Raw genomic sequence first — 20,658 nt, forward strand, 5'->3', positions numbered from 1 at the left:
AATATAGGGATATGTTTATAAATTTTCTTTGGGTCGCTTTTCTATCCAAGCCTTGATGCTGGGAATCTTTAAAACATTTTCTCTGACAATTTGTAAATTGGGAGAACCCCCAATTATGTCCTTCTTCGCCATTAAACTGATATAATCCAACATGGAGACGAAAAAGAGATCAGCCCAAGTCAACTGAAAATAAAAAATGTATTAAAATACAATAATATATAATTAAAAATTTAGTAAATATCTTACATTTACTATATTAGTATTAAATGATTTCAAAAAATTTATATAAAATTCTCATCAGTTGAAATGATATATTTTATATTATTTTTTTAGTTATTTTAGAAAAAACATTTTTTTGCAACTTTGCGATTTTTTTAACCATGTTCGCCATTTTGGATCGAGTTTAAAGAACAAGAAACTCGATTTAAAATTTAATTTTCTATACGGTCATATTTTTTTGTCCAGGTAATAATTTCTGTAAGCATTTCTCTATAATGCTTGGACTAAATACTTATAGCCTAAGAGCTGGCGTGATTTTTTCCCATCATTTGTACCAAAAGATAAGCACATTAATGTTGAAATAGGTTTAAAGTGAACAAATATCGCTACGTTTGGCCGGAGGCGGCTACTCAAACTTGTTTTTTTTTCCAAAAACTCCTTGATTTGTACCACCTGCAGACTATGAAATTCGGCTTTAGGAATACAATTTGACCACAAAAGTGAAATGACAGACAAAAAAGTCGGTTTTTCGTCGGCGTTTCTTAATTACAGCCAATAAAAGGGTTCCGTCTCCGTCGTAAACATCGTAGCAGTCTGTGAGTGCAAGCGAGATGGGTTCAGGCTTGCAAACGCGCAAGGGACGGAGAATGATATATTATTCCTACATTGCACGCATGTTTAGTGGCTCTGTAAATAGATTTGTAAGAAAATAAATATAAGCAAACATATATTTTATTGAAACTTAACATTCAGTAATAAGAAAACTAAACATTATACACTTTGAAATAAAAAATATGAAAATTTTACTTATACTATTACGAGAGCCATACTTCCAGCGTAAGCGTGTGTATTTTTTTCTAAACATTGTTTATTTTAGCAAACCTGCATGTCGGCCTAATAAAGCTTTTTATTTTCGTGGTATTCAAAAAAACGTGGCGGAAGATTAACGAGCATGCGTTGTATTGCTTAACATTTTAATTTACATTTTTGATAAAATATTAAATCAAATGTAGAGCTTCCTTATATACAGAGTGTCTCATAATTAGTGTCCAATAATTTATCACTTGATTATATAGCCAAAAATAAGAATATGTTTTCAAATAAACATGGGTCGAGAGATGCTTCCTAAGGGATCTACGCTCCCTAAATGGGGGCCTCAAAAAATTCATTTTTTTTAATATTTTCGAAACGGGTTCAAGGAAAATTATAAATTTTGACATAATTGACGCTCATTAAAAGATCGTCATAAAATTTTAATCGTCGGCTAAAATTTGCCTCTATTTTTTTACTTGTCGAAATTTTCAAGTTCATGTTTTCATGCCAACATATGATAGATATTCATTTCCTTTACAAAAGAGGTACTCTTTAGTTCTTTGGATAAAATGCTCCATTTCCGAGAAAAACGAATTTAAGCAATTCATTACGTTACCTTAATAAAATTCAAAAAATTTGTCTTGAATGGCTAAAATGGGCACATGTACCATTATGAATTTTCATATGTCATCATATGAATATACATTGTAATAAACAACGTGAAAAGTGCTTAGAAAACTTTGTTATGGGCCGTCCCGAGCAAGGGGAGGGGGAGAATCGAATTTTTGCATGTTGCATTTGTTGCTATAAAATTTGATTGATCTGAGTTTTCTATGAAAAATGGTGATGTTGTTTTGATCAGAATTTGAAAATTTCGGCAAACAAAAGCAATAGGGGCAAACTTTAGCCGACGACCCCCCCCCAATTGAGATGATTAAAATTTTTGAAAAATTTTATGATAATCTATTTCGACTTTTAAGAGCGTTCATGGTATCAACATTCATAATTTTCCTTCAACCCGTTTCGAAAATATTAAAAAAAAAATTTTTTTTGAGGCCCTATTTAGGGGGTGTAGCTCCCTTAGGAAACATCTCTCGACCCATGTTTATTTGAAAAAATATTCTTATTTTTCGCAATATAATCAAGTGGTAAATTATTGGACACTAATTTTGAGACACCCTGTATATAAGAAAACTCTACATTTGATTTAATATTTTATCAAAAATGTTAATTATAATGTTAAGCAAATTAGTATACAACGCACGCTTGTTAATCTGCCGCCAAAAAAGTACGAAATACTGATGCTATACAATCGTTATTAATTAGGCATATAATTAAGCAGTTATAGTAAAACCAAAAATAACTGTAAAAAAAATTTAACTGGTATAATCAAATTTACAAAATATTGTTAATTAGTAAGTCATCATTTCATTTGTTCACAGCGTATTTGCCTCCAGTTCCTCCTTGACCTACATTAATAATAAGTAGGTACCTATTCTGTCATAAAAACATGCCCTTTATTTAAACACATCTAAAAACACTTTATCAGAGGCATGCCGGCGAATTGTACTATACACCTGCACTTTCCGTATTCCACCGTACCACATATTGTTAGTAATATGTGACCGTACCTATTTCATCGTGACGATGCGAGAACGAATCATTTGCTTTAAAATGTGTTGTAAATTGTAAAGTATCTACATAAATCAATCACTTTTTAAACAGAGGCTAATTATAAACAATTCGTTTAAAAACTAATAAAACACGAACAGAAAAATTAAATTGTAAAAAATATTTTTAGGGGAACTCATTTGGCTTGCTTCTCAAGAAAAATGTAATAATAACTTGAAGTCACTCTTCAACAAACAACAGTAATTATTACATACAAAATTCTGTATTCAGAATTATGGTTTCTAAAATTATACTGGATCTAATAACTAGTAAAACATACAATAATCAATTTGTGAAAAATATCTTAAAGAAATCTTAGGGAGACACTGACTCCCCCGCTTCTAAAAAAAACTGCCACTGTGTAGTAAATTTTAATTATCTTATCACGCTCCATTTTAGTTTAGACAGTCTGACTGATACCGAATGGCATTTGCCTAATTCTTTCTTCTCTAGTAATTATATTATCGATTATATTATCTGGACTATTATCAAAATATGTGTATTAAGTACTATAATTTATTTGTGTTTATAGCTCTTTTACTATTAGACTAATTATTAATTGTCAGAATTAAAATTTTTTAACTTACTTATTAGTATTTAACAGTATTCGTAAGAACTCGGAATAACATTTTTATTATTACGATTATTTTACATGCAAAGCTTAATATTCCCATTTAAACAAGCACTGCCATCACATTCTTTTATATTATCTAAAATCAGCGCAAATACAACTCAAACATATTGAAGTTAGTCCGGCTCTGGTTCGGCAAAAAATACCTTAGAACGACAACTGTGACTATCGCCCTCTTTTCGGTAGTATCCAAACTAAGAAATGTTGAAATACGAAGGATTTCTTCAATTGCTCGGCATGAAAAGATGACGGATAATATAAAATATCAGAACACGTACCTTTCCTGTTTTGTCCAATTGATTTATAAAACTACTCAATAATTCTTTTTAATTCATGTATAAATAGTATCCTAAAAGCATTCTGCTGGGTGTGGGTATGTTTATAATACCGTACGCTTTTATCTGTATGTTCAACAGTCGTGGAAAGTTCAGGAAACGTAAGATAAAAAAATATGTTTTTTTTTTCTTACTTAAAATGTGTTGTCAGTTATCTCACACCCTGAAAAACACTTACATGAGTAGTACAGTGAAGAGTTATCGTTTCTAACTTGTTTAGATTTTTTAAACAATTGGACAAGAAATTCATTGAAAATTGCGCCTAAAAACGCCCCCCTTAATAATAAAATCATATGGGAGTCTATGGTGCACAACTATGAGAATGTACTAGGATTTTTTGAAGACTTTAGAACCTCTAAGGATGTAATGGGATTTATTAATCTATTTACTGGGGATGTACTTTGGCTTGTTGATGGCAATTCACATTGTAGAGTTTTCGCTCTTGCAACATTTTGTTGACATGCACTTAAATAACCATTCTCTAGTTTGAATATTTCAAGGGTTACTTTTCAATTCAATTTACCATGTTTCTGTACCAGTTATATTTTGTCTATATATGTATATTACTATTTGTGTGTATCACTATATATTTATTACCGTTAGACTTTCCTATTAGATTACTTCCTAGGTTCATAGTTTATTTTAGTTAAAAAAAGTTAGATAGTCGTTTATATGAGATGATAGAGCTCGTTGCCAACATAAAAAAATTAACGCGCAAATGACGGCGAGCGGTATGCATATTTGTTTTCTTATAAAATTTGCTTTTTAATAACCTTTCCTTTAAATGTTGAGATTTGGCAACAATGCATAAAGCAATTCCTAAGCATGCCTGCGCTGTGATTATCGCATTGTTTGTGGTCAAATTAAGTTGTCCAGCGGCGAGGCATCACTAAAAAGACATTATAGAAATTATCAGTTTTCACAACGTAATTTGAATAAACGCACTTTTGATACGTATTTCTAAAGGAAAAAGGTAACCTCCGTATACATATGACCGTCATTCAAAGTTACACCCTGTATATGTCAATGTTAGGATACTTACTCGACCCACAGCAAGGTAACCGTTATTTCTCTTGGCCATAGCATCTAATTTCTCCATATAGTATGGAATAGTTTCATTAAATAAAGTCTGTGTCTTCTCTTCCTTCGCCCTTTTTCATTTTGCTCGTGGTGGTAGACAGCAGCAATTTCTGAAATTAATATTATGACTTTCTTTCATAATCATTCTACGTTTGTTAAGAATTGAATGAGGGTGTACCAATAATATTGCTAGAAGTTTTCGAGACTGAACCCTTTCATCATAATAAGCACAAAAAAGAGATAACGCTTTTATCTAAAACGATTCCTAAGAGGTCTACGATCATTCAAAGATTGGATAAAGTCCAAAAATCACAATCATTTTTAACTGATGACATTACCACAATATCAGTCTCTGCTGGCCGGTCTGTAGTAGCAACGACTATCTATACACATTGCTATATCTCATCCATACTCAACCACGACAATGTTAGGAACTCGTAGGAGCGGACTATAGATAAAACCTTGTCTTAATTTGTCAAAACTTAGAGGAATTATGGTATAGCTAGATGTGTCCATTTTTCTTTCATTTTCCACGATTAGTACAAAACAGCTCCATTCTTTCTGACGCTACTGATTAGTTTTCATATAAATTTTATAAGTAAGTAGTCCATTAAGAGGGAACTGCTTTGTACAAAGTTTGAAGTCTGTATCTAATAGTCATTGAATAATTTATCGAAAAGTGTATTTCACGTTCAACCGTTAAAAAGTTATAGCACCCTTACAGTTTGCATAGAAAAATTTCTTTTCCTTTTTCGTATATTTCGACGAAAGGAAAAAAAATTTAGCAACGTCGCTGTTGCACCCTGTACGTAGAAATAATATTAGTTGACAATCATCGCTGAAATAGCGATCATACAATCAAACTATTTTCAAGAAAATTATATACAGTTGCAGTTACAAACAAAAAATATATTTCTAGAAGAAATAATTTTACAATTATTGTTACCAAGATATCAAGTGTTTTTCTTATTTATTATAAGTTTGCAATAGTGTCTATTACTTGTATGTTGTGAATACAAATCAATCACGAAGTAATGCACAAACTTTATGGTGACTTTCCTTAGATAAAAATAAAGAAAAAAAATATATACCTACAGTATGTCCACGGTTAGAGTGGAAATGAGGGAAAATATTTATATTTTTCAATTTTACGAGAAAAAGGCATTCTTGATTTGAAAATGAATGAAAATTTTTGCTTGTCTTTAAAATGTGGTTAATGTGGAGAACTTTCATCTTGCATGTACAGGGTGATCAGAAAATCGGTAAATATAAGCATCGTTGAGGAATAAACTGATTTTTTCTATATCGTTTTATGTATTTTGAATGAGAGGAGACTTACCAAAATGGAATTTTAGGTTAAATACACTTATATGATGCCATAAAGATACCCGCCTGAAGTTTCCTATTTGGTCTTTTAATTTTCCTGTAATGATGGCTAACCATCAGTTCTTGGTTACCCTACACTTAAACCTCGTGTCAATGAAATAGGAGCGGACTGTAAATAAAACTTACTTGTACGCAGGTCCGTGAATGTGTCAACGACGGCATCGATTTCGAGATCTTCCCAATCATCTTTTCCAACCAACTTCACTTGCTTTGACAAATATCTGCATATGGCCACACTTTGAATGGCTACTTTACGATTGTGCTCCAAAATAGGCAGTTGTCCAAACGGCATAGCTAAGATAATAGAACAGAAATTGAACGTATATTGCATATAATTTAAAAAAATAGTTTGTGATTTTCACTTTATTTTAAAGGCATCACTGAAGCTAATTCAAATAAATTATAATGCTTATCGTAGCATGGTAAACGGGGTAAGGAGAAGGAATTTGGTAAAGTCGCAAAATTAAATAAACTAAATGTGAACTAAGGTGGAGGGCTCGTATTTACATGTATAATTAAATATAATGTATTTTATTAATATTATTCTTATTATTTTAATAGACCCAGGAACAAAATTAAACCCATGAAAAAAGAAAGAAATAATTACAGTAAAGAAAATACTTATAACTAAATGTATAAAGTTTGGACAACGGAACAATACCTGTAAATTTAAAGATCCTTTTGCAACTGCTATTAATTCCTCCAAAGAATTATAAAAAATGTTACTGATAATGTATTAACTACATAATTAGAAATGATTATCTTGGTATGAGCTAAAATTACTAAATGAAAAGTTAAACAATTACAAATTTGTCAACTAGTAACAACAAATTTGTAACTTATTTATAAATTGACTAGTTTAATACCTACACACCAAAATAATATCTTACCTACTACACTATCTAGTTCAGATTTAACAATGTCTACTTCTTGCAGTACCTATTAACACCAACACCGCCTACGTAAAAATAAAAAAGCTATTTCTAGATGAGAACCATGGGGCATGGGTTATCAGTGCAGACATCCTATTCTCCAGTAAATGTTCAAAAACATTTTCGTTTTGGCAAAGGTTGAAAATGATCAGCGTAATATTATCGGAATTTATTATACCTGTAACCGCAACTGTAAAAGAGCATGTCAAATGTATTTGCATGAATATCCTGAAAAAAATAGATCGTAATCTGTTTGAATTATGAGCACTCGAGAAGTCAAGAAATAACTAAGGACACGGGAAAAAAACTCTAATAATATTTTATTTTAATGCGTGGTAGTAATAGTTTAAATAACTAGATGAATTTCACAAGGTCTAAAGACACTTACAGTGTACGACAATTCAATAAACAAACATCTTAATAAAAAAATTAGATTTTGGAACGAATACACGGAAGATTAATTTTTCGAGACAAAACGTCTGAACCAGAGTTCGGGCTGAGGCAGTACAGTATTGGGTGTCATGAAGGTTTGCAAAAAATGTAATAAAATTTCCAGGTATTTAAAAAAATGAAGTTGATGATGGTCCCGGAAAGACGAAACTTTACATATAAAAATTGATTTTGCCATTCGATAGAGAGCAAAAAGTGGCCCGGAGAAAGTGTTCTTCTTTTTTCAATATCACCTCAAACAAGGCTGAAATTAAACAAAAATGGATTTCCAAAATTTCGGTTTTTTTCAAACATTTTGAAAACTAGTCATGTTAGTCTTGATTTTTTAGAGGCATAATGTTGGTCCCCTGAATACGCAACTTTGCCCCCATTTAAGCTACTTCGTATCTCTTACCGTTTCCGAGATCCCTGTAGTGAGAAGCGAATTTGTAACAGCCTGTATATCAAGGTAAAGAAACCAAACTTGGTGATCATTATCTGTCAAACAATCTACACTTTTTGAAATTTTTTTGGCCCTGGAGAATTTTTGTAAGGGGTTGAAATAATCAACCAACTATAACATTTGTTCTTATAATTTTGTTTCTAATTTTTTTTTGCTTTTAAAAAATATGTCTAAAAACCCCATTCATTTACTAACCGTTTGATTTTTTCGAAAAGTTAAGGATTTATGAGAAACAAAAATAAATGAATTTAAAAAAAAGAGCTGTTTAACAAGAGTGTTGTTTAAGAGTTGGTTGTTTAGTAATATGTACATACAAAATCCATAAACCCTTAATGATTCATTTGACTGACATTGCGATGACATAAATATATTAAAATTGTTTGCAGTAATGGTACTATCGTTTATTAATAGTCATTGTTTATAAGTGGAGGCATGTTGGTTATTTTAGAGGGAGAAAGATGGAATGAAAATGTGAAAGAGTATCTGACAGAGAGCGATGTACCTATGTTAACATCAAACAACCTTGGCCATAATTGTATGTTCAAACGTTAAGCAATATCTAGAATCTATTTTTATTTTATTAATCAGATGGCACCTGATAATACACTGCGTGTAACATATGTATAAATTGTAGTGCACACTATAATTACAATTGGCAATATGTGCACAAAGGAACATTTGAATTACACAGAAAGAGAATATCTACTCATTATATTAATTAGAACCGCGCCCACCCATTTAGAACATAATATTCTAAGGATATCCCTTTTACTGTATGTTAGAAACACACTAATTATCAGCGAATATTATAATAATATATTACATTAAATAGGTACAGTACAAGTTTTTAAATTGTAATATAAAAGGTTTATAAAGCACTTAAAACAACTAGTTAATAAGGGCGTCTGCCGTCGAATGTTGAATGGCGAGTGCTGAATGGTGAATGTATGGTTCCTTGTATCTCATCTGTTCTAGCCGAGGAATTTGTTTATTTTACTTAGCCCTTGCGTCTCAAGTGTTCACATTATCGGTCTTCGCTTGATTTCTAACATTTCTGACATTAGAGAATAAAACAATAAATAAAAACAGAACATACATGCATAAGCCTTAATAGCTAATAATATAAAATAACTACACTTAATTTGGGAGTTCCCGCGCTTCCAGGTAGAACTAAGACCAGGACTCTCACCCGCATAGTTCTCCTGTCAGGTGGCTAAGACCGAGAAGCGCACTGACATAGCCCACCTGCCAGAGCAAAGACCAAGGGCCCAACCCACATTGCTCTGTCCAGAACCAGAAACCAGGACTCTAGCCTGTACTGTTCTGTTTACTTACGGCGGGCTCAGCATAATCCACTGTCTCATATTCTCCGACTCTGCAGTCCCCTCGTATGGTATGCGTGAACGAAGAGCACCAGGTATCTCCGTGGCCTCATACATGTCATTTCCCAACGTTTTGGTCATTCTGAATGGCCCTCGTGCAGCTGCTGTCGGTGTTTGGATCAGCCGTAAGTCGCAGTAGAACCTCGTTTCCAGTATATCGATCCAATAATACGATTCCTATCAAGGCGACGTTTTTATACTTCCTGATGTTCAGCAGCTAGTGCAGTCATGGTCTCGAACGGCAGTCACATCTAAGGGTTGAACCTTGCCACCGTTTAGGAGACCAGTGGTAGCAACGCGGAATCCCCTGGCTATAAGTTTGGAATGTTTTGTTCCACTCCGTTTTAAACCCATTACCTAGAGCAGAAAAATCGAATAAGCATTTGACAACCTGAAATCAGTTTTTGCGTGCTAACTATATTACTACTTTACCTATGGAAATGTACAAGGGTACACGTGTGTAACAATAGTAACAAAACAAATACACATTGAATAATATACCCAGATGACCACTACCAGTCTACCTGACCAGATCAACTACCACTCAAATAATAAATACCTCCAGGTGACCAAATTCCAGTCTACCTGTCCAGAGCAAACACCACTCTGCCAGAGCAAAACTCCGCTCAGTACCAGAACAAAGTATCAGGGATTTACCCTACAATGTTCTGCGCTGTAATAATGAATACCTAATATAATAACAATAAAATAATAGGAATAATAGTAAAACATATTTAATAATAATAAAATAAAAAAACCATCTAGTGACCAAATTCCAGTCCACCCGACCAGAGCAAATACCACTCAAATAAAAATACCTCCAGGTGACCAAATTCTAGTCTACCTGTACAGAGCAAATACCACTCTGCCAAAGCAAAACTCCGCTCTGTACCAGAACAAAGTACCAGGGATCCACCTTGTTCAACTACAACAGCAACTACCATTTATTTACGTCATACAACAATGGATTAGATTCTGGAATAATATTTATGGTCAGAGATACATTACTCACGCCTTGACTCCGTTTTTCGACCAACCTTTCAAGCTGTGATGCCATGATCTAGGGGCGGCCGTCGTTGTTGCGAAAGACTCTCAGCACTAGGGTGACAGAGTACCGCTCATGTGCCTCTATGCCTCCGCTTCCGGTCGCTGCCATGCACCGGCCTTGCTGAATCCAAGCGCTGTCGCCTGGCCAACGCCCTGTCTTCTTTGGGCGACTTCTCTGCTCACCGGTTCACTGGAATATCGCTCGCTCCAGCGAGTTATGACCTCTGGCATACCTCTTGCTGTCGACATCCTCCTCCCCAGACCTAGAGGTATCTCTTCGACGACGACGTCGGGTCAATCTCCTACGGGCGACTCCACGCCTTGCACGCGAGCTTCTTCAATTTCACTTTTTCACTTTGTCACAAGCGCACGAGTTCAGATCCCACTTTCTGATGTTAGAAACACACTAATTATCAGCGAATATTATAATAATATATTACATTAAATACAAGTTTTTAAATTGTAATATGAAAGGTTTATAAAGCACTTAAAACGGCTAGTTAATAAGGGCATCTGCCGTCAAATGTTGAATGGCGAGTGCTGAATGGTGAAAGTATGGTTCCTTGTATCTCATCTGCCCTAGCCGAGGAATTTGTTTATTTTACTTAGCCCTCGCGTCTCGGGTTAAGTGTTCACTTTATCGGTCTTCGCTCGATTTCTAACATGTTTATTTTCAGACTTGTCAGTCCGATCCTCCCCCTGAATCTTTAGCATGCTGTATGAAAAACTTTACCATTTGATTAATTACGTAACAAAACTGAATTTAAGTAACCCTATTTTTCACCGTGACCTCGTGTAACAGTACAAGGGTTAGTCGATTTTATGTTTCTCTATTTTTTTTATTTTTAGCTGAAACGAACAGATCTAAAAAACCAGCTATCTATTATTGTCTTTTATACAATTTAACAACTCTTGAACCTTTGTATCCTACGTCTTTTCAGAATGGGTTTCGCGAATAATTATCAAATATTGATTTTTTTTCTTTCCCATGGGTTTTAAGTCGGCGTCCGGTGGACGACAACAGATGCCCACCACATGACGAGAATGATATCGGATTTTTTGGTTTACTTGTTCTAATTATCGTCTAAGTTTTGAACATTTTTTACTTTACAATAATTGTAATAATTATTATGACAGCTCTAATATTAACTTTATCTGACGACTCTAAAAACTACTTAGAACTCCTTACCAGTCAATATTTGCTGTTTAGAAGACGCATATTTATATTTATTATCGCTTGAATAGGCTCCAAACCGTTCTGAAAATTAACATCTTTTAAATTACTAGTTTTTATGTCACTGTAAATCCATCTGTGGTTAATTATTTTATATTATCTGAAAGATAGTATTTTTTTGCGCTCTGTACTACGACCATGTTTTAAATATTACGAGTTTTAAGTTAGAAATAAGGCACATATTCGTCCACATAGCATCTGGTATTTGTAGAAAGCTCGAGTGGTTAGTTAACGCCCAATGGCTTTGTTTAGATTGTAAATTTCAGACAAATCTTTTTACCTAAACTTTTACGTATGAATGTGCTGGGTTGACTATCTATGCGTATCCTTTTATAACATTTGATATTCTAGTTCTAAATATTTTTTTGGTATAAATATAGTTATATATAGTTATTATTGAAGCTACATTAATGAAGATACAGTTAAAAATATAAATCAATATTATATTCCATTTAAATATGATATTCATATTATTAATCTTATAAATAATTATATGATATACAATATTTGATGAATTTGAAAATATTTTTGAGTGTTAGAAATACTAAATAGTAAAAATTGTAACAAGTAATGAATTAATAGCGTTTATTCGATTATATATACGACAGCACTATATCTATATATAGCGATACGTAGGGGTGGCGCGTGGGCACTAGCGGCCGAAATTCAACTGCAAATTTAACGGGTTAAAAAAAGGGGCGGGGTTAAAAAAAATACTGCATTAAAGTATAAGTCTCGAAGATCATTTTACGCTATTGCACATTCCGAAAGCTTTGGTAGGAGCTGAGATATGAATTTTTAAAGTTGGCAACTTTTAGCCATTTTTCGACTTTAAATCGCCCCTAGCTCGAAAAGGAAGCGTTCTACGAAAAAATGTCAAGTGACAAAAAGTGTTTATTTTTGCCCAATTTACCTTAGGAAATTGTTTGCAGAGCATTTTTTGCAATATTTTTATTTTGCAATTTTTTTATTAATAACAAATTACCTGCCACTCGGACAGAAAGATGTTACTTAGGTTTTTTGTTCACAATAACTCAATGCATCGATTACAAAAGGTTTCATCCTGGCCTCTCCTCGTGGTCGGTGACCTTGATTTTCTAAGCATCTTTTTAGGGGTGGACCGTTCGTCTATTATCTGAGGTATTTACGTTTTTCTTTAGTTACACATATGTTTACGCCCGCAAAATAAATAACAAATATTCACATGTTTTCAACGTCCTAATCGACAACCGAATTCTATCCTTCTTACCCTTTTCAACTCTTTATTTCTCCCTACGAAAAATACCAAAGCTTACATATCTTATCTTACGAATAACCTTGAAGAAGTTGTTTCACCTCGAATTTTATGAATTACCTATAACGTCCTAAAACATCTCGCTTATGATCTGTAGGATTGTAACCTGAGGGGTTATTTCATTAATTATCTATCTACCGCTATGACCAGTATCATAACGGTATTAACTGACAAAAGAGTTTACTATTAACTTCTCGAAAGTGAGTTTATAATTTTCATTATCATTATACTTTAATGGGAACGTGGGAACTTAGAAATGTTGTATATTCAGAGAATGAATTTCAGGCACTTACCCTCTATTGCTTACGCAGAATGTAATCCAGTGGCTGGCTATACAGGGTGACACTGAACTTGAGAGAAACAAAAGGAAACACCAAAACTTCCAGGAAGGGTTTTAATAACAATAAAAACAAAACAAACTAACTAACCCTGCGTGTCGACACCTCGCTCTGACACGCTCATTTCTTGGGTCCAGAAGTTTCTGTTCTTATCTTATTGGCGGGAACCCTGACTGTCGGGACGCTTTGGCATAACTATGCCATGTTAATAATAACCTAATTGACTGGACTTACATTTATATAAATAATTCTATGGCTAACTGAACTTACAAGTAACCCTAGTCGTCCTCTAGTGACTCCGCGTAGCAATACGGGACGAATTAGTCAACCTTATTTACTCTATCCTTATAGCTTGGAAAATCCGACTAAAAACCAGCTATTTGATCTATTACTTTATTTTCCTCACACCATTCTAACAACTTATTCTTGGAATTCCTACGTTCTTTGGAATGCATTTTGCGCGTTATTTGAAATATCGATTTTTTCTCTTTATACCTGCTCAACACATGGCCCCGACAGTCTAAGTGGACTAGTTAAAAAATATTGCTAAATTTCGTGAAGCCTTCCCCGAAGGACGGTCTTGGCAACGTTAAACCTACTTGAAAACCATTAACTTTCCGATAAATTAGTGTTGACTGAAATACTTTACCTTTTGGCCCATCCGTTCCGAGAACTAACAAATAAATTACCACGCGTCATGGCTGTTACAGGATGTTACGTTGATTTCTCCTTTTTTCAAGATTTTAACACATAATCTGATGTATCTGATTAAAGGCTAAGTTTTGATTCAAAAACTTGAACTTGACTGCGTTGCCTTAGGAAAGTAGAGTCCATATTATTTTAAATTTTTCAGTTTCTTATATATTTTGTGTAATATCCTTTCAGTGATGGATGTTCAAAGGTGTCTTTTGTTTTTCATTTGAAAATTAATTTAGGTATGTTTGTGAATTTTTTTAAATGATTTGACGAATCATCCCCCTTAAAAATTATATTACCTACTTATAAAAGTCTTATACATGAATTATAGATTACTTAATACTGAAGACCTTGATAAAAAAATACTATTTGTAATTAATTCCAATTCAAACTTTAATAGCGTTAAAAATACAAAAATAGACAAATTAATGTGAGACATTTTTTGGTCTTTTTTCCAACCAAGCCTTGATGTTGGGTATTTTCTCCACATTTTCTTTGACTTTCTGTAAATTGGGAAAATTTGTAATTATGTCTTTCTTTATCATAAAATTAAAAAAATCTAATATAGCTGTGAAGACCAGATCAACCCAAGTCAACTGAAAACCAAAAAGAAAAAAATTATAATTGGTAAGGAGCACTAAAAATTAATTTCAAATGTTGTTTTAATTAATAACAAAATTGTAACTGATACTTATAAAGTTGCTCCGTTTCCTTGATTTGATACTTACACGACAACCAACAAGGTAACCATTATTTTTTTTAGCTTGAGCATCTAGTTTTCCCAAGTAAAAGGGAAAAGTTTCATTGAATAAAGATTTTTCTTTCTCTTTTTTAGCTTGTTCATCTCTTTCAAAAATGTACTGAGCGAATTCTGGAATAAAAGTTATATCATTTTTGGTTTTACATATAACAAAAAAAATAGATATTCTTCCATTTTTCTCTTCCCAGCTTTTATTGATTAAGAAGCAGATGTAACTATTACCAGTTAAATTATGAACGTCTCAATCCTTCGTCACTTCAGGGTGTCCCAGAATAACGTGTACAACGGAAGACTACAGATTCGTGGACTCGAAATAGGCAGATCTAGGCTAATTCACCTATATCCGAAATCGCTCAGTTTGGCCGCTAGATGGCCTCAAAGTTGGTGAAAATTTGAATTTTTTAAATAACTCTAATACCTATTAATCGATTTGGATTATTTTTGGGGTGTGGACTTTTGCTTTCAGTCTACACATTTTGGTGTTATACATAGTATTTTTTTAAACCTACAACTCCTACAAAATTGATGTATGGTGATAATATCAGTTCATAACTTTTTCCTCTTTCGGGCAATAATGACAACTATTTTTTATCTGATAGGTGATACCATTTGGAAGTTTTTGGACCCCTTGTAGAATTTTGTTTAAATGGGCGGTTTGGGTACAAAAAAATATTTTATAAATGTCTACATTATCGTGCCACCCATATTACAATACTTAACAAAGTGCTATTAGGCACTGATTTTGTATGTTGATTGTAATTTCAGTCTGATTTTTAATTTACTGTGCATGGCAATTCTTAATAAGTATTTACGACGATAAGATATACCATCTTATACTTGATTTTTCGATATGGATACACACATACTACGAATTAGAGTTATTTACAATGTGCCTAATTGTATTCAAATAATTAGAAAAAACAATCAAATACAACGCATTGATAGCATTATTATTGTCCATGTTATTCTAGCCAATAGACTGAATGGGCAATTTTATTTAGAATTTTTGCAAAACACTTTACCCGAGTTATATTGAAAGGTGTGCCGTTATTACCCAGAGCTAACATGTGGTTTATGCATGATGGAGATCCACCACATTTCACTGTAAATGTCCAGCAGTATCTGAATCAAAGATTCCCTCGTTGATGGATCGGTAGAAGGGATAATGCTCTTGATAACTGGCCTGTACCTTAACACCTTGCGACTATTACCTTTGGGCGCTCTGAAAACAACAGTGTATGCTTCTACATCTAACACTGAAGAAGAGTTGTGGAGGCATATCCTAATTGCCATAAATGTTTTAGAAAATCGCCCTCAAGAACTGCATAGAGTGTCTTTTAACTTTCTTCACTGAATTAATTTTTGTTGTAGAAACAACGGTGATCATTTTGAACAGTTTTTATAGTTGTACTAAATTTGATAATATCAACTTTGTTACTTTTATTTCCAGCATTTTTTATTGTATTTGATTGTTTTCACGAATTATTTTAATAAAATTAGGCATGTTGTACATAACTTATAATTCGTCGTATGTGTGTGTATCCATATCGAAAAATTAAGTACCTAACATGGTAATATATCTTATCGTAGTAAATACTCATTAGGAATTGGTAGGAACAATGATTTAAAGATCAAACTGAAATTACAGTCAACCTACTAAATCAGTGCCTACTAGCACTTTGTTAAGTCTAAAAAACTTCCAAATGGTATAACCTATCAAAAACTGTTGTCATTATTGCCCGAAAGAGGCAAAAGTTATATGAACGAATATTGCCACACACATCAATTTTGTGGTGTTGTAAGTAACACTCTGTAGATGTGTAAGATCAAAAGCAAAAATTCACACCCCAAAAATAATCAAAATCGATTAATACCTATTCGAGTTATTTATAAAATTCAAAAAACTTTCACCAACTTTGAGGCCATCTAGCGGCCAAACGAAGCGATTTCGGATATAGGTGAATTAGTCTAAATCTGCCTAGTATAAGTCCACGAATCTGTGGTCTTCCGTTGTACACGTTATTCTGGGACACCCTGTATATCACTCGGTAAAGCAATAAAATGCAACAACATGGATTTACGTATTAAAAATTGAATGAAATTAAATAGATGTGAGATGTGAAATGTGTACCATGACGTAACTAAAGTTCTGTGGTGGATTAAATACTTTGAAACTATAAAATTTTAAATACAAACTTTGTTTTGGTGACTGTAACTAAAAATAACATGCGCTGTCACTATGGAGAAATTAATGACCCAAATTTAAACGATATCCAATGAAAAATTTAGAAATTATCATTAAAAAAGATATTTTTTAATTTTTTTGAAAGCCTCTATTTCGAACACGAAGCATTTGCGGACCAACGTTTATAGGATTTTTTTTTATTTTTGGATGTAGAGAATAGAATCTGTTCTAGAATTCTTTGAATCACATTTTGCAACAACCTGTATATAAAATTATTCAAAATCGCTTAATTGGTAGATATACTGTTTAGAAATTATAGTCTTCTAAATTAATCAACCATTGGCATGTGTCACGGAAATGTCCACTTCTGTCATTTAGGTATACTTAATTAGAGAATGAATAAACCCCTGGTTGCCATATCACTAAATGAAGCAAATGATGTTCATATTTTCTAGGCGGTATTCGTAGTCTTTAAGGCATTTAGTTAACAATCACCCAAGGAACAACCTCCTGAAGTAGCGGCTCGTATGTAAAGACACAAAAAGGAAACTGAAGTAAATAAAAATATAACTTACTTAAACGTAAATCAGTAATGGTATCAACTGTTGCATCGATTTCCAAATCTTCCCAATCATCTTTACCAACCAGTTTTACTTGTTTTGCCAAATATCTACAAATGGCTATACTTTGATAGGCTAATTTTCCATTATATTCCAAAATAGGTACCTGTCCAAATGGCGTACCTGAAATCATCGTTATTTTTCTAGTGATTCACTACACTGAAGGAAAAAGGGCATATTATTTCAATAAGTGAAAGAGCCTGTTTGGAATGTTGTTCAAACAATTATAATTATTTTTAAATACAATATTGCTTTGTATTTTTTACGTTATATATAAAACAATTATCTGAAATGGACAAAATGTGATCATATAATGAAGTCTACTCTAGAATGGTGAAAAATATTTATAGTTTCCGATAATACTTTAGTTTGATGGATGGATATTACCTAAATACCTATATAAGTAAATGTATATAAATAAAAATTAAGGTAGTTTCTGCCAAAGATCGTTTTTAATTAGGTTATTTTGTTGAACATGTTGTTTCCGTATTACAACCTTTCTACAACAAAACATTTTAGAAAGAGTGGGTTGAAAAATTCTTATATTTGTTAGATACATAGGAATAAATGAATGAGTGAAATATCTTTTATTTTACTAATTAATACGTACTCGGTTTAAGGGCGGGCCAATTTGCTCTTTGAATACGGTTGTCTTCAAATTCAATCCCTCCATAACTTAGAAGGAACCTGATGGGTTCTCCAAGGGCGGTAAAATCAAAATACGTAAGTTTGTAAGCTGGTGCCATTTCTGGAAAGATAAGAAATTTTTAGGTAAAACATAGGTATACCAAACCGTATTAATATGTTCAAATATGTTGGGGTTTTCCACGTTATCAAGTCCCATAAACACATTAGATTTCTATATACAGTGTGACCCATTTGAAACCGAATCAGCCTCATAAAAAATTTTGTTTACAGGGCGATTTTGATTATCTTTTTTAATTGAAGAGGGGAGAAAAGTGTACTTTGAGACGTTTTTGTACAAAAACTAAGGCCTATCAGATCATTTTTTTGGGGTTAAAAATTTATGAAACTACAATAGCGATTTTTTTATATCTGATTAATTTTATGTTAGAAGCTCCCATATATTAAAATGCAAATATGCAACAGTTAAAAATTAGTTGTTTGTTATGCCAAAAACATAAAACTAACATTTTTTAATATGATACTACAAAACTTCAAAAATTGTGGACAAGTTTCAAAATAAAATTCTAATTTTCTGCACTCTATATATAAAACTGTCAATAATATTAGTTTTAAGATATTTGGGCCAATTATCATATATTAGTCAGCAAATATATACCTACATTTAGTTGCCATTTTTTATCAATCACCGTGTCTTGAAAAGTCTTTAAAACATTAAAAAATATAGAAAGTCATACTCTCAATTTCTCCACGTCCCTTGGCCCTGGATTTTAGTATGTTTCTGGATAATACACCTAAATATTAAATTATTAATGTGGAGATTAGTTACCACTGTCTATTCATTCATACGTGTTTCTATGTTCATTAAGAACATTTTTATTCAGTAACGCTGATATCTTTTTTGAGTAATACATACTTAATATTAATATCTTTACTTATACCCATTGCTACTATGCTTTTATTTTTTTTTGCTTTATCAGATTAGATTAAGTTAAGTAAGAAGCATTTAAGTAAGATTGAAGTAAAAAGCAGAGATACCTTATGATCTTGATAATCTTGAGCCCAAAATATGATATGTGATTGAGCAGAATATACCTCATTTGCAAGCTTCAGGTTCATAAAGTTTAAAAAATATATATACACAGGTATAGAACAAATAAACCAATATCTCGGCAGATGTTTGTCGTAGATTAAAGAAACATAGAGTGGCAACATAACTAAATTCATTTCCATACAATTTTATGAACCAATAGCGGAGGTATTGGAAGACAAGTGGCTGAAGAACTACAATATTTCGATATTATTGATTATTATTTTAAAAATTCATTTGACTCGTAACGGTATCTCAAGGAAAAAAAGGTCTTGTCGATTTTATTCGAACAACAAATCATTTCCGGATCTAAAATAAACTTATCACACAGTTGAATAAATCGAAAACAATTCTCAAACTGTTCGTTTCACGTAAGAAAAATGTACCTATTAGAAATATTAATTACAAATTCAAATTTATAACGGAATCATTAACAGTTCGAAAAATTAGTACTACCATACTACCCCTTAGAAAATTTAAAATTTCTTCGTCAATTTTTATATTCATAACGATTACATTATATTCGTAACATAAAATTACTATAAGCGTTACTTGTGAAACAGTTTTAGTTATTTCCTTTTTCTTCAACTGTAAAGTAAGTTTATTTTAGACAAAAGAAAAATAATACCTGGGAAAATATTCCTTTTATGAATAAAATATAGAAAGTGTTTTTTCTTTGAAATTGTGTATGAATTTAAAAATTTCAGGTTTGTCGAAATTCTAACGTTCTTAGTGACGGGGTCTTCTAGTATATCCGCCAGTGGTTGATAGGGCTGTGTACAAATTCAGTAAATATTTACCTTTATTTAATTAAGTCGTTATTGCATATTTGTAATGTTTCTTTTTTATCTTTACACCCTGTAACATTCAATTACCATATTTTGGTCCCAAAAGATTATGAAGGTACCATATGGGTTCTTTCATTAAAATACACCCTCTACAGATTTACTAAGAAAATTTATGTTTGAATACAAACGAAGAACACACAACTTGTGTTAGAAACATAAAGAAAATTATTTCGTTACCTTAATGATTTGCACTAGTAGAAAAATAAAGTCACAACTACCTCTAAGCAACGACAATATACAAATGACTGATTTCACATTATGATTCTCTAAGCCTGAATTTTTTTGTTGACAGAGATAAGGAGAGAGGAAAGCTCTCCAGAGAAAATATGCTGATATGTATGTACGTCATTCTTTGTGCAATTATCATACATATTTCTATTTATTACATTTAAGTATGTTGTTCCAATTCAGGAAAATTTTGTTAATCGAAAAGATTAGGCCGACGACCATATACAACCAATTTTGTAGGTATTACCAGCACAATAACGACACCATTAAATTGGAAATGATGCATTCTACATGCAGTATGAGTTTTTGAACTATAACAAAAACTCATACTG

At 32.4% G+C, this 20,658-nt stretch overlaps 1 protein-coding gene across 2 annotated transcripts; it reads right to left on the reverse strand.

Moving 5' to 3' along the window:
- Positions 1-20,344, reverse strand: LOC108903297 (glutathione S-transferase-like). 2 transcript variants are annotated; one of them, XM_023457301.1, is made up of 6 exons: positions 20,276-20,344; positions 18,126-18,263; positions 17,471-17,638; positions 14,767-14,821; positions 4,712-4,802; positions 1-183 (listed from the first exon to the last, which is right to left on the reverse strand). In XM_023457301.1, the coding sequence occupies exons 2-6, from the start codon at positions 18,259-18,261 to the stop codon at positions 16-18; spliced, it is 618 nt and encodes a 205-aa protein (XP_023313069.1). In that variant the 5' UTR covers positions 18,262-18,263; positions 20,276-20,344; the 3' UTR covers positions 1-15. The 2 variants fall into 2 exon arrangements, with proteins under 2 accessions (XP_023313069.1, XP_023313068.1); XM_023457300.1 differs by lacking the exons at positions 1-183; positions 4,712-4,802 and adding an exon at positions 14,325-14,546 and having other exon boundaries at positions 14,679-14,821.
- Positions 20,345-20,658: the final 314 nt, after the last annotated feature.

Source organism: Anoplophora glabripennis, unplaced genomic scaffold, assembly GCF_000390285.2.
Source record: "Anoplophora glabripennis isolate ALB-LARVAE unplaced genomic scaffold, Agla_2.0 scaffold103, whole genome shotgun sequence".
NCBI classification, from domain to species: domain Eukaryota; kingdom Metazoa; phylum Arthropoda; class Insecta; order Coleoptera; family Cerambycidae; genus Anoplophora; species Anoplophora glabripennis.

What these genes read in the sequence shown, in the direction of transcription:
- LOC108903297 (XM_023457301.1), bottom strand. Translation starts at nt 18,261, where the DNA reads ATGGCACCAGCTTACAAACTTACGTATTTTGATTTTACCGCCCTTGGA. An exon ending in GCTAAAAAAGAGAAAGAAAA is followed by an intron (nt 4,803 to 14,766) that starts ATCTTTATTCAA and finishes GGAAGAGAAGAC; the next exon opens with ACAGACTTTATTTAATGAAA. An exon ending in GTTACCTTGCTGTGGGTCGA is followed by an intron (nt 184 to 4,711) that starts GTAAGTATCCTA and finishes TTTTATTTTCAG; the next exon opens with TTGACTTGGGCTGATCTCTT.